At 42.4% G+C, this 18,192-nt stretch overlaps 1 protein-coding gene across 6 annotated transcripts in view; it reads right to left on the reverse strand.

Annotated features, from left to right (window-relative positions):
- Window positions 1-18,192, reverse strand: part of CLASP1 (cytoplasmic linker associated protein 1) — a 310,910-nt gene that overhangs the window by 252,020 nt on the left and 40,698 nt on the right. For all 6 annotated transcript variants that reach the window (XM_050751936.1, XM_050751937.1, XM_050751940.1 and 3 more), the window contains exon 2: window positions 10,808-11,287. In XM_050751936.1, coding sequence (XP_050607893.1) covers window positions 10,808-11,002 — 195 coding nt within the window. In that variant the 5' untranslated portion in view covers window positions 11,003-11,287. The remainder of the gene's footprint in view (window positions 1-10,807; window positions 11,288-18,192) is intronic.

Consider the following 18,192-nt stretch of genomic DNA (forward strand, 5'->3'; position numbering starts at 1 on the left):
GCATATTGCTTCAGTGGTGGGTGCTAAAGTCCTGCCTCTGACACTTTATTCAGACTAAAATCCTGCCTCTGACACTTTCTAGTCATGTAACCTGGGGCAAGTTTCTTCAGTGTCCCCAGTTAAAGAATGGGAATAATCACAGGGCTTATCATACAGCATCTATGTCATAATTACAAGGCAATGCATGCAAAACGCTTAACAGTGTCTAGCACATAATGGTGCTTAATAAGTGTTAGCTACTAGTAAACATTAGCTGTTAATCATTAGCCTCATTGTTGACTTCATGTTCTCACTCCAGCTGTTTTTCTTTCTGTCTTGACATTCAATTTTTATTACTTCTTCTGTTGCATGTATCCTTACTTAAATTTTTAGTTTTCAGAAACAAGGGAAAGTATAAGTGTTAAAAATTTTACAAACAAGTGAAATCTTCCTAAAACAGGGGGCCTCAGTCAATGGGTTGGTTTACACCAGTCGGTTTTCAACTCACCTTTCACAGACTTCCCAGCCAGCTGCTGCTCTACTCAGGGAGTTTATTATCAACACTGCACAACTGATGGATTCATATCTTATTACAAGAGACCCAGGGCCTCTGTTCCAGGGCAAAGGCTAACTGACAAGGCCACAAGAAAACATGTAACCTCAGTCCCACATAAAAGTTAACTTTCCTCAGATTTTATGATTATTTGGCCCAATAACATACATTTTCGTCAACTTCCTTTTACTGACCACATGCCACATATTAAAAGACTACACTGGCACCTTATATACATGGGCTTACTGAATCCTCTATGTAGTAAATATCATCAGACTCATTTTACAGGTGAGGAAATACATTCTAGAGAGAAAGCTACCTGCTCAAAGATATGAGTGGCAGAGCCAGACAGGAATCCAGACAATTCACACTCAAATCTAAAATATTTCCAGTACACTTTGTTGCCCTTGCATATAGGTAAACACATTGAGGAAGAAATGCCACTAATTACATACATCAAGGACACCATTTTTACCAACAATCCACATAAATTTTCTTGAAATAACCTTTCCTAAGGTTTTTTGCTTTTGCTTAGTGCTGCTAACTGTAGCTTTTCTACTTATGACAGAGGCACCTGTCTTTTTAGATTACACCATAGAAATTCACCTCCTACAGCCAACAGGACAAACACTGCAAGGAAAACCTGGAAAGAATGGACAGTCTCTGAAAGGATGTGTCACTTGGTGGCAGCAGCGAGGGGACTGCCAGAAAAGGAAACAGAAGTCACTTAATATGAATCCAATAATCTTTTCTGGCTCTCCTCTCAAGGACACAAGGGGGAAAATAAAACCCTCAATGAAAGCCAAGGTTTTGGAGATAGGCAAAAGAAATGAGAGGAACCTCCCTTATCTGTCAACACAGTGTCCTCCTGCCCATAAACACACTTGATCCAGGGGTATCATGTGCTCTGTAAAGCAGCTTAGGAGAGACTAAATCTTCTACAGTCTACCAAGAAAATGCTACCCAGAAAGGGAGAAACAGGAAAGGAAGAAAGACTTTTTCAGAACCCTCTGCAGCTTACACCTTTTGGTTCTTTATAACCCCATTTAATCCCACGTCTCTGTCAAGGCCTCTCTAACTAAGCATACCCTAACATTTTTTCTTTCTCCACATGACAGAATTTATACAAATTCCTAGGATGCAATTTAGCACTGAATTATTTCCTATCCTACACTGTGCACTGTCCTCTCATATGCCCTACGTGTCCCTCCAATCAGACCACAGGGCAGAGACAAAGGAAACTCTGGGTTAACAGGGAATCCACAAATTTCAAATATAAGGCAGCACAGAATGGCCTTGAGCCAAATGTGCATGGAGATGAAGCCCACACAGATTGGACAGACCTAGACAGCCTAGGCACTAGGCCGGGACCGCACCCAGTTTTTCCCTACTGCATAAGTGTAGCAACTGGCACATCATACGTGTTTAATTAACTCTGATCGCTGCATAAGGACTTGAGTTCAAGTCTCAGAAATCTTAATTACTAGCTTTATCACCTGGAACAAGTTAGCTAATTTTTTCAGCATCAGTCTTCTCAGGTGTAAAATGGGAAAAACAATGTCTGTCTCATATGGTAATTATAATTTAAAAAATGAACACATATTTAGCACAATTTCTGGCTCACAGTAAATGCACCACAGCCATAGACTATCATTATTATTCTACAGTATTAAATACAGGTCCACAATTGCTTATCCAAAACTCTAGAGGCCAGATACATTCTGGAATACAGAATTTTTCAAATTTTTAGGAAGGTAAAATAGTGCACAGAGAGAGAGAGAGAGATTGTGTGTGTGTGTGTGTGTGTGTGTGTGTGTATGTGTGTATGTGTGTCGGGGGGTATAATATAGCCCCTTGAACAGAATCCAGGGCAGCAACCCACAATCAAGCACATTAATATTTTGTAGTGAAACACAGCCTAGCCAGGTAAATACAGACCATAAATAGTCTCATGTCAGTTCACTTCAGGTCAAATGGCAAATTAGTAATGAAAAACAGCAGGCTTTCAGAGTGTTTTGAATTTTGAAACTGCGGAGAAAGGCCTGTGGGGCTGTATTCACAAAAAGCACCAAGCCCCTGCTAGGAAGCGTTGTTTCCAATGAGCCCAGTAAAGGTGCAGGTACTTGCACTGGTGTGGTGTGGTGTGGATGTGAGGCTGCATGTTACTGCACTGCTGCGCAGAATCAAAGCTGTCAAGATGACCCAAGAAAACTGCGTAGCATAAGTCCCCCCCAATTCCCTCCGGTTGTATAGCCCAGGCAGTCTCTCCAGGACAGGTCATTCTTAATATTTCATCTCTTCTCACCTGAAGAGGGAAGAAGGAAGAACAGAAGCAGCTGGAAATGAGTGCAAGAACCTATCCCCACCATTTTTCCCTTTCAGAAAGTTTTAATCAAGGCAGACAGGAAGAGGAGAACAGATCAATGAGGACAGCCATATTCCAAATTTGGGGTTATTTTTATTATTTAATGTCTCCTGCCAGGATTCCCATGGTCACTATGACAACATGGAACCTTCACAAATTCTTCCATGTTGAACAGCACCCCCATGGTGTAGCACAGTGCTGTTCTGAATGTATGCTTATTTAAATAACCAATTACTCAACCCACAGATGGCTTCTACCACCAAAGAAAGTCCAAGCCAGCTCCCTGTAGATGATTAGCAGTAAGCTAACAGAATTCAAACTGATCCTAATACGAGTCTGAGTGAGAGAGGCAAGTTTTTCTGAAGTATCACATAAGGTAGTCTAAAACCAAACGTGATCTATTTAATCCAAACGAATGCTCTCCCCTATTCCCAAATTATATGCAAATGATAAGCCTTCCTACCCATCTCCCAGATGAATCACTAATGGTTCTCACCACTGAAGGAAAAAGTGTTTACCTAAGTGGCACACAGTTGGTACTCAATGTTCTAGTGAAGGGATAGGCAAACCATGATCCAAGGGCCAAAGTGGCCCTCAGCCTGTTTCTGCAGATCAAGTTTTACTGGACACAGCCAAGCCCGTTCATTTACCTATTACCTGTCACTGCTTTTGCAATACAGTGACTCATATTAGTTGAATATTTCAAAGAGCATATGGTCTCACGAAGCCTACAATATGTACTATCTGGGTTTTAAGGAAAAGTTCACTAAACCCTGTTCTTATGAAAGCAGCACTAGCCAGAAAATCAGGGACCTATATTTAAATCTAGTTCCATAATCACTAGTTAAAATTGCCTCATTATTTCTGGGCCTCAGTTACTTCCTGTATAAAATTAGGACACCACTATCTACTTACCCTGCAGGGTTGTTATAAAGACTACATGAGGTAAGACAGATTAACATACCTCAAACTAAGTAAGGAATAAATGGTAGCCATTAAATTGCCATTAATACCACATACACATTTATCTGTTAGGGAACAGTTAAATGCAAAGATACTGAAGCTCCAGCCACTTTTTTTTTTTTTTTTTTTTTTGAGATGGAGTCTCGCTCTGTTGCTCAGGCTAGAGTGCAGTGGCGCGACCTCAGCTCACTGCAAACTCTGCCTCCCAGGTTCAAGCAATTCTCCTGCCTCAGCCTCTGAGTAGCTGGCACTACAAGCATGTGTCACCACGCCCGGCTAATTTTTGTATTTTTAGTAGATACGGGGTTTCACCATGTTGGCCAGGGTGGTCTTGAACTCCTGACCTTGTGATCCGCCCGCCTGGGCCTCCCAAAGTGCTGGGATTACAGGCGTGATTCACTACGCCTGGCCATATTTTTTTTAATAAGCAATTGAGCTGACATTCATCTACCTTCCCTGTTAAGAAAAGAAATAACAACACACAAGTACTATTGTTGGGCAAGCCAAAATTACTTTTCCATTCTCTTTTTAAAAGAAGGCCCTTAATTAAAAAAATAAATAAATAAATAAATAAAAGGCCGGGCATGGCGGTTCACACCTGTAATCCTAGCACTTTGGGAAGCCGAGGCAGATGGATCACGCAGTCAGGAGTTCAAGACCAGCCTGGCCAATATGGTAAAACCCTGTCTCTACTAAAAATACAAAAATTAGCCTAGTGTGGTGACGCATGCCTGTAGTCCCAGCTACTCGGGAGGCTGAGGCAGAAGAATCACTTGAACCCAAGAGGCGGAGGTTGCAGTGAGCCTAGATTGCATCACTGCACTCCAGCCTGGGCGACAGAGCAAGACTCTGTCTAAAAAAAAAAAAAGTTCAAGAAGCCAAGGTTACAAGGTCAGGTGTAGTGGCTCATGCCTGTAATCCCAGCACTCTGAGAGGCCGAGGCAGCCAAATCACTGGAAGTCAGGAGTTCGAGACCAGCCTGGCCAACATGGCAAAACCCCGTCTCTACTAAAAGTACAGAAAAAAATTAGCCAGACATGGTGGCACACGCCTGTAATCCCAGCTACTCAGGAGGCTGAGGCACAAGAATCATTTGAACCAGGAAGCAAAGGTTACATTGAGCCAAGATCGTGCCACTACACTCCAGCCTGGGTGGCAGAGTGAGACTCTGTCAAAAAAAAAAAAAAAATCCAAGAAGCCAAGCTTCAAAGTTTTGTTAAATATAAAGCTAATCCCTTTAATCTAAAATATTAAAGGAATCATCTATTAAAGAAATGACAAATAAAGCTGAAACTGTACCTCAGGAATTCAATTTTTAAAATCTTGATTTATAATTAAGAAAAAAAGGGAAGTAGGAACTAAAAGGTAGTTTCCAGGTTTCGGTAAAGCCACCAGCAACACCTGGCTGAGGAGTCTATGTTCCTGAGATCACTCATGGAACCAGTACTTGTTGAGCACCCACAATGTTCCATACTCTGGGCTCCAGATGTGAACATGCAGATGCTGCCACTACACTTAGAGAACTTACAAACCATAAGACATGGCCCTTGAGTGCAAAGACCACCTCTATTAAGTCATATAACATATTAGAGCTTGAGGGCTCCCAAGAGATTATCTAGTCTAACATCTGCATCGTACAAACAGGTTAACTGAGTTGTCCGTGGTTACAAGCAAGTTAGTGGTAAACTCCAACTTCCTGACTTTCCTTCACACTAATCTGTCTTTGCTTAGGAATTACTTCACCAAGAGTCAAGTCTGAATCTTTCACTCCTCTGTAACCCTGCAAATGTCATTCTGGAAAAACCAACCAACCTTCAAACTTCTCATTTCCTTTAGACAGTGTTACTACTTTCTTCTTCTGTCTTCCCACAGAACTCTGTGTATTTGCATTACTGCACACATTCCACTGTTCTGTAACTTGTTTATCAGTTTCCTCTCCATACACTACGAGCTCCTTGAAGACAATTACTTTCGCACCAACCTAATAATTTAACATCCATGCTAACCCAGTTCCATCCCAAACCTCCTTTTCCTATTAGGAGCCTGACAGTATTCAAGTATCTGCCCTCTTTCACATGGTCACATGCTTCACTCAAGGGAGGCCCCCACTTAAGACCAGTAGGTTAAGCATGACATTCAAAAGAAATCACGGACACTCGTTTTCCAGTGGTGCTGAGGTGGGCACGCAAAGCCACTCTGGCAAATGTGATGAAAGAAAAGTCTGCTGGGGAGCTTCTGAGAAAGGTTTCCTTCCCCCAAGTGAAAGGCACAAGAAGATACTCTCCTTCCCTGGACATTGCCTTAACTACTACTGGATTTATTTGAGACACTAGATTTCCTTGGAGAACTTTAGGTCATTTGAGTCAGTTTCCAATTACTCTTAGAAGCATCCTAATATGCACATAGAAAAAGTGGTGGAGTTGTGACTCAAAAACACAGACAAGGTGATTTCACAGACCTTAAAAATGTAACAACCATAGATAACAGATAACATCTGACTGAATGAGGAAAAGCTTTCAGCTTTTTTTTTTTTTTTTGAGATGGAGTCTTGCTCTGTCACCCAGGCTGGAGTGCAGTGGCATGATCTTGGCTCACTGCAACTTCTGCCTCCGGGTTTAAGCAATTCTCCTGCCTCAGCCTCCCGAGAAGCTGGGATTACAGGCGTGTGCCACCATGCCCGGCTAATTTTTGTATTTTTAGTAGAGATGGGGTTTCACCATGTTGGCCAGGCTAGTCTCGAACTCCTGACCTCATGATCTGCCTGCCTCAGCCGCCCAAAGTGCTGGGATTACAGGCATGAGCCATCGCACCCAGCCCGCTTTCGGCTTTTAAGAACTAGAACAGTATAAATATGCCCACTCTCACCCTCTTATTCAACATAGTACTGGAAGTCCTTCCCAGAGCAATTAGGCAAGAGAAGAAATAAAAGGCATCCAAATTGGAAAGAGTAGGTAAAATTGTCCCTATTTGCAGATGACATGATCTCATATACAGAAAAACCTAAAGATTCTACCAAAAATCTCTTACCACTGATGACCGAAATCAGTAGTTACAGGATACAAAATATACAAAAATGAGCAGCATTTCTATACACCAAACAACAAACTAGCTAAAAAAGAAATCAAGAAGGCAATTCCGGCAGGGCACAGTGGCTCACGCCTATAATCCCAGCACTTCGGGAGGCCAAGGCGAGTGGATCACCAGAGGTCACGAGTTCGAAACCAGCCTGGCCAATGTGGTGAAACCCCGTCTCTACTAAAAATACAAAAATTAGCCGGGTATGGTGGTGCACGCCTACAGTCCCAGATACTCGGGAAGCTGAGGCAGGACAATCGCTTGAACCCAGGAGGCGGAGGTTGCAGTGAGCTGAGATTATGCCACTGCACTCCAGCCTGGGCAAAAAAGCAAGACTCCGTCTCCAAAAAACAAAAGAAGAAGAAGGAGGCAACTCCATTTATGACAGCTACCAAAAATAAAATACCTAGGAATAAATTTAACCAAGGAGATGAAAGACCTCTACAAGGAGATGAAAGACCTCTACAAGGAAAACTACAAAACACTGATAAAAGAAACTGAAGAGGATACAAACAAATAGAAAGACATCACATGCTCATGGATTGGAGGAATTAATATAGTTAAAATGACAATAGCAATCTACAGATTGAATGCCATTCTACCAAAATATCAAGGACATTCTTCACAGAAATAGAAAAAAAAGTCCCAAAATTTGTATGGAACCACAAAAGACCCTGAATAGCCACAGCAACCCTGAGCAAAAAGAACAAAGCTAGAGGCATCACACTAACAGACCTCAAAGTAAACTACAAAGCTGTAATAACCAAAACAACCTGGTACTGTCATAAAAACAGACACATAGGCCAATGGAACAAAACAGGGAACACAGAAATTAATCCAGGTATCTACGGCCAACTGACTTTTAACAAAGGTACCAAGAACACTCACTGGGGAAAGGCCAGTCTCTTCAATAAATGATACTGGGGAAACTGGATATCCAGATGCAGAAGAATAAACTAGATCCCCATCTCTCACCCTATACAAAATCAAGTGTAAATGGATCAAAGACCTAAATGTAAGACTCAAAACGATAAAACTACTAGATGAAAACATTTAAGAAATGTTTCAGGACATTAGTCTGGGAAAATACTTTATAAATAAGACCTCAAAAGCACAAGAAACAAAACCAAAAATGAACAAATAGGATTATATTAACTAAAAAGCTTCAGGGCAACCAAGAAACAACAAGGTAAAAAGACAAGCTACAGAATGGGAGAAGATATTTGCAAATTACTCCTCTGACAGGAGATTTTTTTTTTTTTGAAGCCAGTTAAATTTAGCAGTGGGGAGTCATATACCAACTTTAGTGACACTATGTTAAATTCTGATAACTCATTACCATTGGACCAGCCAGACGGGGGTTAATATCTAGAATAAACAAGGAACTCAAATATCTCAACAGAAAAAAATACATATATCCAATTTTTAAAATTGACAAATAATCTGAACAGACATTTCTCAAAGAAAGACATACCAGTGACCAATAAATACATGAAAAAATGTTCGACATCACTAATCATGAGGGAAATGCAAATCAAAACCACACTGAGGTATCATCTCACCCCTGTTAGGTTGGCTATTATCAAAAAGACAAAAAATAATAAATGCTGATGAGGATGCAGCATTTATTATTTTCCCACTGTTGGTGGGAAAGTAAACTAGAACAGCCACTATGGAAAACAGTATGGAAGTTCCTTAAAAAACTATGAACAGAACTACCATAGGATCCAGCAATCCCACTAGTGGGAATTTATCCAAATGAAAAGAAATCAGAATATGGAAGAGATATCTGCTCCCCCATGTTCACTGCAGCACTATTCACAACAGCAAAGAATGAACTTACATGTCCAACAACAGAGAATGGATAAAGAAAATACGGTATATATATTCAATGGAGTATTATTCAGCCATGAAAAAGAATAAAATCCTGTCCTTCACAGCCAACATGGATGGAACTAGAGGGCATTATGTTAAGTGAAATAAGCCAGGAACAGAAAGCTAAACACCACATGTTCTCACTCATATGTGAAGCTAAATAAAAGTTGATCGCATACGTTAAAAGCAGAAGAGAGGATAGCAGAGGCTGGGAAGGATAGGAGGAAGAGAGGAGTAGGAAGAGATTTGTTAAAGAATACAAAATTACAGCTAGACAGGAGGAATAACTTCTGGTGTTATATACCACTGTAGGATGACTAGAGTTAACAGTAATATAGTTTCATTTAGCTAGAAGGAGGATATTAAACGTTCCCAACACAAAGCAATGATAAATGTTTGAGATGATGGATATACTAATTAACCTGACCTGATCACTACAAATTATATTCATCAAAACATCATTAGGTATCCCACGAGTATGTAAAATTATTTGTCAATTTTTACAAATAACTTTTAAGAAAGAACAAAATTGTAGTGACTAGACTCTATCACCTCTCATCTCTTTTAACACTCCCACCATCCAGCACCAATGTGAAACACGTTAAGAAGCAACCAATAATTTCAGCTAAGTGAATAAACAGATGAATGAAATAGAATTTTAGCCAGAGTTTTAAGACAGGTAGGATAGGCTGGGCGCAGTGGCACAGGCCTATAATCCCAGCATTTTGGGACGAGGAGGCGGGTGGCTTACTTGAAGCCAGGAGTTCAAGATCAGCCTGGGCAACATGGCAAAACCTTGTCTGTACAAAAATATAAAAATTAGCTGGGCATGGGGGTGCATGTCTGTAGTCCCAGCTACTTGAGAGGCTGAAGTGGGAGGACTGCTTGAGCCCAGGAGGTGGAGGTTGCAGTCAGCCGAGATAGAGCCACTGCACTCCAGCCTGGGTGACAGAGCAAGACTCAGTCTCGAAAATAAACATATGAAGACAGGTAGGATAAATGTTATATCCAGTGATAAGTGAAGTATTAGGGCCATAGGTAACGTATTTAGAAAACAGAGTACATACCACAGCAAAGGAGTCCTGTGACTTTTTAAGTCCAAACCAATCTCAAAAGATTGAGTCAATGAAAACAGCACAAAATATTCTATTTCTGTAAGCCCCTTCAACAACGTTTATAGCACCTATTAGCAGTCGTGCAAGCTTTCCACTCTTCCTTCCATCTCAATCTTGACCCAAAGGGGCCACCCTCTAGGGAAATGAAAAGAGAGAGTAAGGGGATGGGGATAGGGGAGGAAGCAGAGAGAGGAACACCACCTCTTCAGCACTTCAAGTTCAATCTAGTTTTCATTCACAAAAACTGTCTCTGAAAGGTAAAATGGTCAACCTTCACAACTCATTTGACCCATGGGACCTGGCCCCCACCCCCAGCCCCTGCCAAGGTCACATGAACAGCCTTGACCTTTATATCCTGAAGGATATCCTCTAGGCCATTACACACAGGTCACAGAAAAGTCCTTGACAACCTATTTCTGTCCAGGTACCTGGGCCAGCTTCACAACAGTGACCTGAAGGTAAAATGCTCCACACCCTATTACCAATTCAATCCCCCAGAGAAAATCAGTGAAGACATTTGTTATTTATAAAGGGCAACTCACCAAGGTCTCAGGACCTATTTGCTGCAAAACACAATATACACAGTAACTTCAAGGCTACAAATGCTTGCCAACTTTCCAGCAAAAAAAAGCCTCCCCTTATCTGTTCACTTGACCTTCTGTCAAAGTGCTAAAGGATAAGAATTTTTTGATCTTCAATGAGTATCAAAGAAAACTCTACTTTCTCCAGAATGAAACAACCCAAGGCCACAATCTGATTGAGTATCTTACTGGAAACCAAGGAAGCATGCTGACTGCTTACAAGGCATTTTTATAAGGGTCAATTTTGATCTACCAATGCAGCCCAGCCACCTCCAAAAGTGCCTTCTAAAGCACAGCTTACCTTGTAATTGCTAGAGTTCACCCAAGAGGTAGCAAGTCCATCCACAAGTTTATCTAACATGGTCTGGTCATGCTCAAGGTCAGCAGACTTCTGTTTGTCTGAGAAATAGTCTATCAATTCTTGGCCAACCTGCAATCGTTTCCCCACATCCTTCTGCAACACCTGCGCCAGGCAGGACTCCATGCGAGGCTCCATAGTGGAATTCAAATCCAGATCCAGCAAAAGCTAGAGGGCAGTCAGGATGACTCCCTCCCAGCAGACGTATCGGGGAGGTTGCCTCTTTGTTCGCTGAAGGTTACTAAGAGCCTGTGTTTCAAAGATGCAATCTGGGGAATGGCAACAATGCACCATGTGTGTCTGAAGAGCAGCTGGTAGGATATTAAAAGTCCAATTTAAATAACTAGTAGGAGATAAAGGAGTGAGTGGCAGAGTGATGTTCTACTATTGGGTCTGAAATACTTCATAATTCAGCAGTCCATTCTGAAAAGTAAGAGAAGAGAACGACAAATTAGCACAGATAACACAACACTCAAATGTTACGAAACACTAAATCAAAGACAAAGCAATTCATGCTGCAGAAGCATTTATAGTCACAAGCAGAGTGAGAAGCACGAACGGCTTGGCAACCATATCGGAATAACATAATTATTATTTTTATCAGGAAGAACATCGAAGCCCAAAGAAGAGCCAATGAGCCACACAGTTGGCGGGTCGATGTTTTCCACAGTTTCCCAGCTTGTAAATGCACCAGTCAGGAAAGCAATCTTCTGCTTTAGCTAGAGTATTTATTTGTAACTTCAATTCTATTTCCCACCAGAAATCTAACACCACTCTGTGTCTGAATCACTGTAGGTACTGCAGCTTACTGCCTTACTCTCAGTCTTCTTAAAAAAAAAAAAAACCAAGTATGGGAAATGAGGAAGGCTCCACAGAAAACACTGTTGACCAAAGTGGCTGGCTCGGTCACATTAAACAAAGTCAAGGGCAGCACCTACATCACACTACTTTACAATGGAGTAAGTGGTAGCCTCCACCTCCTCCTCCCTACAACAAAGAAAAGAAAGACACAAAAAGAGAAAGGAGGCGGGCGCAGTGGCTCACGCCTGTAATCCCAACACTTTGGGAGGCCGGGGCAGGCAGATCATTTGAGGTCAGGAGTTCGAGACCAGCCTGACCAACATGGTGAAATCCCTTCTCTACTAAAAATACAAAAATCAGCTGGGCATGGTGGCAGTGCCTGTAGTCCCAGCTACTCAGGAGGCTGAGGCAGGAGAATTGCTTGAACCCAGGAGGCGGAGCTTGCAGTAAGCCAAGATCGCGCCATTATATTCTAGCCTGGGTGACAGAGCACAACTCCGTCTCAAAAAAAAAAAAGGCTGGGCACGGTGGCTCACACCTGTAATCCCAGCACTTTGGGAGGCCGAGGCAGGTCAGGAGTTCAAGACCAGCCTGGTCAACATGGTGAAATCCCATCTCTACTAAAAATATAAAAACTAGCCGGGCGTGGTGGTAGACACCTGTAATCCCAGCTACTCGGGAGGCTGAGGCAGGAGTATTGCTTGAACCCAGGAGACGGAGGTTGCAGTAAGCCGACACAGTGAAACTGCACTCCACCCTGGGTGACAGAGCAAGACTCTGTCTCAATAAAAAAAGAGAAAGGCAACAGGCTCATATTCTGATCAGTTATTGACACAGTATTCTCGGCTAACAATAGCACCATTTGGGCCTAGTGTTTTGATATTAAAATTAGGAGATCGCAAAATCATGTTTGAGTAGGGCAAAGTACATGATATGGGAAAAGTACCCAAAACTGTTTTAACTACACAAATTGCATAAGCTCTCTTGTTAACCTACAGCTGCTGGAGCATTGTACACATTTATTTCTTACTTATCCTAAAACCATTACTTAATTCCTTTCATTTTAAACCAAGAAGACCCATAGGAAACCTATCTTCAAGATTTAGTACCTCCCTGATACTGTGCCAAATTGAAGTTTTTTTCACACCAATAGTAAGTCCCAACTTTCAAAGTTTCCAGAAAATATATCTTTGTTTTCTAAATAAAGTAAAATTAAAATTCTCAGTAGAATAACTCACAGTCTGAACACAGCAATTCTCTCCCTTTCTAATACCACCCCATCCCCACCCCTCATCTCAACATAAAAACATTGAGATTCTTTCTGAGGTATGGAATCACATACATCAAGTCACTCAGTGAGGAAAACCCTCCTTCAAAGCCCCAGCACATAACTACCCATCTTCTACTTTACTACTTCCAATAACACAGAAGAGTGAGGGAGGGACAGCATTCAACAGGACTTAGTATCTCACAGAGCAATCCTTCCTTATATTGAGGAGAGATCTGCTTTCCAGTCACTTCCAAATGCTGGAACTAGTCCCTCCTTCACAGGAAAGAGCTTCAAAAGCAGCTATTATCCTTCATTCCAATTTTTAGTACAAATATGATACTTCCAGTTCCTTTATCATCTCTTATGTTGGACGAAAGAAGGTATCAACGACACGGGAAAACTTAAGAAACCAAAAGGATTTCTTCCGGACCTAATATTAGTCCAAGAAGCAGACCAAATAAGCACCAGGCTGATGGTATATTAAAAATGGCCACAAATTCTTTGCTACTCCTCCCTCACCAAGGTGGAGTCCAGGTTCCCTCCTGCAGTGACTCTGGGCTTAACCCTGTGAAATCAGCAACTACAAAAGCAAGCAGAGACTTGCTATGCAAGCAATGGAACTTGCCCTCTTAGAATGCTGCCCTGGGATGGCCATGCTGTAAGGAAGCTGGTCTAGCCTGTCGGACATGAGAGGCCACGTGGGGAACCAACACGCTCTGACCAACAGCCAGCAGCAACTGCCAGACATGTGAGTGAGACCATCTGGGACCATCTACCCATTCCAGTCGTCATCCGACTGCAGTGATGCCAGTAAGTGTAAGGAAATAAGCAGAAAAGCCACCAAGCCAAACCACAGAATTATGAGAAATAACACTTCATTGCTGTTTTATTTAAGCCACTATATTCACAGCAGTTGGTTACACAGTAACAGATAACTGATATACTCCTTCTTCCCCTAAACAACTATCATTCATTTTCATTCATTCTCAATGAAAAACAATTTCATAGTGTTTACTCCTTCAAGGGGCCTAAAATGAACAGATACTAACCAATAATAATAATAATATAATAATAAAATTTAAGGAGCTACATGAGGTGTCAGGTTCTGTGCTTATGTAATACTGATTTATACAATACTAACTCTAATTTTTCAATTTTATAAAGTAGGTGTTAACATCCTTATTTATAGATTAAGAAATTGAGGTAAAGTAAAGGTAAGCAATTTTCCAAGGTTGCATGGACAATGAGTTTCCTTCCCCCACCTTGAAAACATTATTAGAAGTCTTAGCCTAATTCTGTTTTGACTCAAGAGGAGGTTAGATTTCCTGTTTAGCTAGGAAGCAACAGGCAAGAGAGCAAGGTCTCCATTCCTTAAGTAAACACTAGGAAAGATCCCATTTGTTCAGGTCTCCCTACCATGATTTATAAATATATATCATAAGAAAACCTCCCCTTCAACTAGAATTGAATAAGATTTCTAGCAAATAAGCTTATGGTTCTTGAATGTAATTATGCAACAAAGGCTTAGTACACTCAGAAATAGGTCACAAATTCCTATGAACGAAATGCAAACAATGAAAGAGACTGGAAGCCCCTAGGCTTTCAGCAGATTGAATTCTCTCTTCTTTTTCTTCCTAATTTACAACAAGGTAACTATTATCTCTTACACGTATTCTTACTAAACTGAGGTTTTTGAACTTTTTTAATGCTTTTGTGTGTTTTCTACATCTCTACTTTCAAGGAATATTAATCACATAGTTCCAAATTCACAAGGTACAAAAGTGCAAGACCTGTCTTCCACCCCTGACCCTCCCAGCCACCCAGTGTCTCTCCTTAAAAGCAAGTAATGGCCGGGCACAGTGGCTCACGCCTGTAATCTCAGCACTTTGGGAGGTCGAGGCGGGTGGATCACGAGGTCAGGAGATGGAAACCAACCTGGCCAACATGGTGAAACCCCGTCTCTCCTAAAAATACAAAAATTAGCTGGGCATGGTGGCACGTGCCTGTAATCCCAGCTACTCGGGAGGCTGAGGCAGGAGAATCCTTGAAGCAGGAGTCAGAGGTTGCAGTGAGCTGAGATCACGCCACTGCCCTCCAGCCTGGCAACTCAAAAAATAAATAAATAAGGCCAGGTGCGGTGGCTCACGCCTGTAATCCCAGCACTTTAGGAGGCCGAGGTGGGCAGATCACGAGGTCAGGAGATCGAGACCATCCTGGCTAACACAGTGAAACCCCGTCTCTGCTAAAGAATACAAAACCTTAGCAGGGTGTAGTGGCGAGCACCTATAGTCCCAGCTACTCGGGAGGCTGAGGCAGGAGAATCGCTTGAAGCAGGGAGTCAGAGGTTGCAGTGAGCCGAGATCACGCCACTGCACTCCAGCCTGGCAACAGAGAGAGACTGCATCTCAAAAAATAAATAAATAAGGCCAGGCGCAGTGGCTCACGCCTGTAATCCCAGCACTTTAGGAGGCCAAGGCGGGCGGATTACGATGTCAGGAGATCGAGACCATCCTGGCTAACACGGTGAAACCCCGTCTCTACTAAAGAATACAAAAAATTAGCCGGGCGTGGTGGCGAGCGCCTATAGTCCCAGCTACTTGGGAGGCTGAGGCAGGAGAACGGCGTGAACCCGGGAGGCGGAGGTTGCAGTGAGCCGAGATCCGGCCACTGCACTCCAGCCTGGGGGAGAGAGCAAAACTCTGTCTCAAAAAAATGAATTTAATTAATTAATTAATTAATTAATAATAAGCAAGTAATGTCACCAGTTTCCCATGTATCCTTTCAGAAATATTTTTAACTATCAAAACAAATAAATATATGTGTTCTCCTCCCTGTATCCTCTAGGAAGAGTTTTCTAAACATTTATAATTAAATCATAAAAAGAGAAATCAAAAAATAATTGTATTTTAAAATGCAGAAAACTTAGAAAATAAGAGGAAAAAAGAAAGACTTGGAGGAGTAAGAGAAGAAGGAGGAGGAGTTACAGGAGGAAGAGGAGCTGGAGGAGGAGAAGTTACAGGAGGAAGAGGAGCTTGAGGAGGAGGAGTTACAGGAGGAAGAAGAGCTGGAGGAGGAGGAGGATTTAGGAGAGGAAGAAGAACTGGGAGGAGGAGGAGGAGTTACAGGAGGAAAAGGAACTGGAGGAGGAGGAGTTGGAGGAGTTACAGGAGAAAGAAGAACTGGAGGAGTTGTTGGAGGAGTTACAGGAGAAATAGGAACTGGAGAAGGAGTTACAGGAGGAAGAGGAACTGGAGAAGAGGAGGAGGAGGAGTTACAGGAGGAAGAGGAACTGGAGAAGAGGAGGAGGAGGAGGAGTTACAGGAGGAAGAGGAACTGGATGAGGAGTTGGAGGAGTTACAGGAGGAAGAGGAACTGGATGAGGAGTTGGAGGAGTTACAGGAGGAAGAGGAACTGGATGAGGAGTTGGAGGAGTTACAGGAGGAAGAGGAACTGGATGAGGAGTTGGAGGAGTTACAGGAGGAAGAGGAACTGGAGAAGTTGGAGGAGTTACAGGAGGAAGAGGAACTGGATAAGGAGTTGGAGGAGTTACAGGAGGAAGAGGAACTGGAGAAGTTGGAGGAGTTACAGGAGGAAGAGGAACTGGATGAGGAGTTGGAGGAGTTACAGGAGGAAGAGGAACTGGAGAAGTTGGAGGAGTTACAGGAGGAAGAGGAACTGGATGAGGAGTTGGAGGAGTTACAGGAGGAAGAGGAACTGGAGGAGGAGGAGTTGGAGGAGTTACAGGAGGAAGAGGAACTGGATGAGGAGTTGGAGGAGTTACAGGAGGAAGAGGAACTGGAGGAGGAGGAGTCGGAGGAGTTACAGGAGGAAGAGGATAAGGAGGAGGAAGAGTTACAGGAGGAGGAAGAGGAGGAACTGGAGGAGGAGGAGTTGGAGGAGTTGCAGGAGGAAGAGGATGAGAAGGAGTTACAGGTCGAAGAGGAGCTGGAGGAGGAGTTACAGGAGAAAGAGGAACATGAGACGAAGGAGGAGTTACAGGAGGAAGAGCAACTGGAGGAGGAGGAGGAGTTACAAGAGGAAGTGGAGCATGAGGAGGAGGAGTTACAGGAGGAAGAGTAACTGGAGAAGGAGAAATTGGAGGAGTTGGAGGAGGAGGATTTGGAAGAATTGAAAGAGGAGGAGAAGGACCTGGAGGAGGAGGAAAAGTGGAAGGAAGAGGAAGAGGAGGAATTAGAGAAGTTGGAGAGGGAAAAGAGGAGGAGGAGTTGAGGGAGTTGGAGGAGAAGGAGAAAAAGGAGGAGAAAGAGGTGAAGTTAGAGAAGTTGGAGGAGGAGGAAGAGGAGCTGATGGAGCTGGAGGAAGAAGTAAAACTCTTCCATCCACCCATATCCTGCCCAGGCTCTCCATGAGGGAAAGGTAGAATAAGGAAACCTAGGTCTCGTTAACCATAACCAGTGGTCACTTATGGCTGAGCTAAGTAAAAATCAGGTCTATTTTATTTAAGACATAATGGGAGGCACTAGGATACAAAAAAAAAAAAACAGGACTCAGCCCTTGCCTGCCCTTAGTGAGATCATGAACTACCAATTACAATCCCTGCAGTCGGTTCTATCATCAATGTTCAAAAGAGTAGTGTTACAGAGAATTATCTTACAGCAGTGTTGACATCAGAGATTATTCAGAAGGTAACACTATTTCTGAGTCCAAAAAAAAGTTCAATTTTCATACATTTTCCTAAAGAACATGAGAGACATTAAAATGATACAGAAGAAACAGTAGAGGAGGTGACAATAGCAAAACATCTTTATTCTTCATCAGGAAAAGTTTTCTCTTTTAGCAAGATCTACTATGAAGGCTACTGAACATATTAAATGTCACTGTATCAGTCACCTGAGAAAAGGGACACATTTCGGATATTTCTAAAAAAATGGTCCAATTCTTCCCAAACCCAAACCCCTTTCATTCCCCAACACCAACGTTCTATGCCCCCACTACAGTAGTTAGGTTCCAAGCATCTCAACCTTTTCCTGTCACATCATCTTGGTCCACAGGGACAAAACAATAAAAGGTCAAGACAATTGTCCTAGTCTTGCTCCTTTATAGTACCCTGGAAAGTAGAAATTATCGGAGGAACCAGAACAATAGGCCAACTCTGCTGCAGGCCAACAGGAAGAAGTTTAAAAATACCAACTTCAACAAAAAGGAAGGAACACACAATAAAAAAGGACATCTTGATGTAATGAAAAGAGGCATCAAGTTGGGAATTTTGGCCTCTGGTCTTGATTCCTGAGTGGCA

This window comes from Macaca thibetana, chromosome 12 (genome assembly GCF_024542745.1).
Source record: "Macaca thibetana thibetana isolate TM-01 chromosome 12, ASM2454274v1, whole genome shotgun sequence".
In the NCBI taxonomy this organism is placed as follows: Eukaryota; Metazoa; Chordata; class Mammalia; order Primates; family Cercopithecidae; genus Macaca; species Macaca thibetana.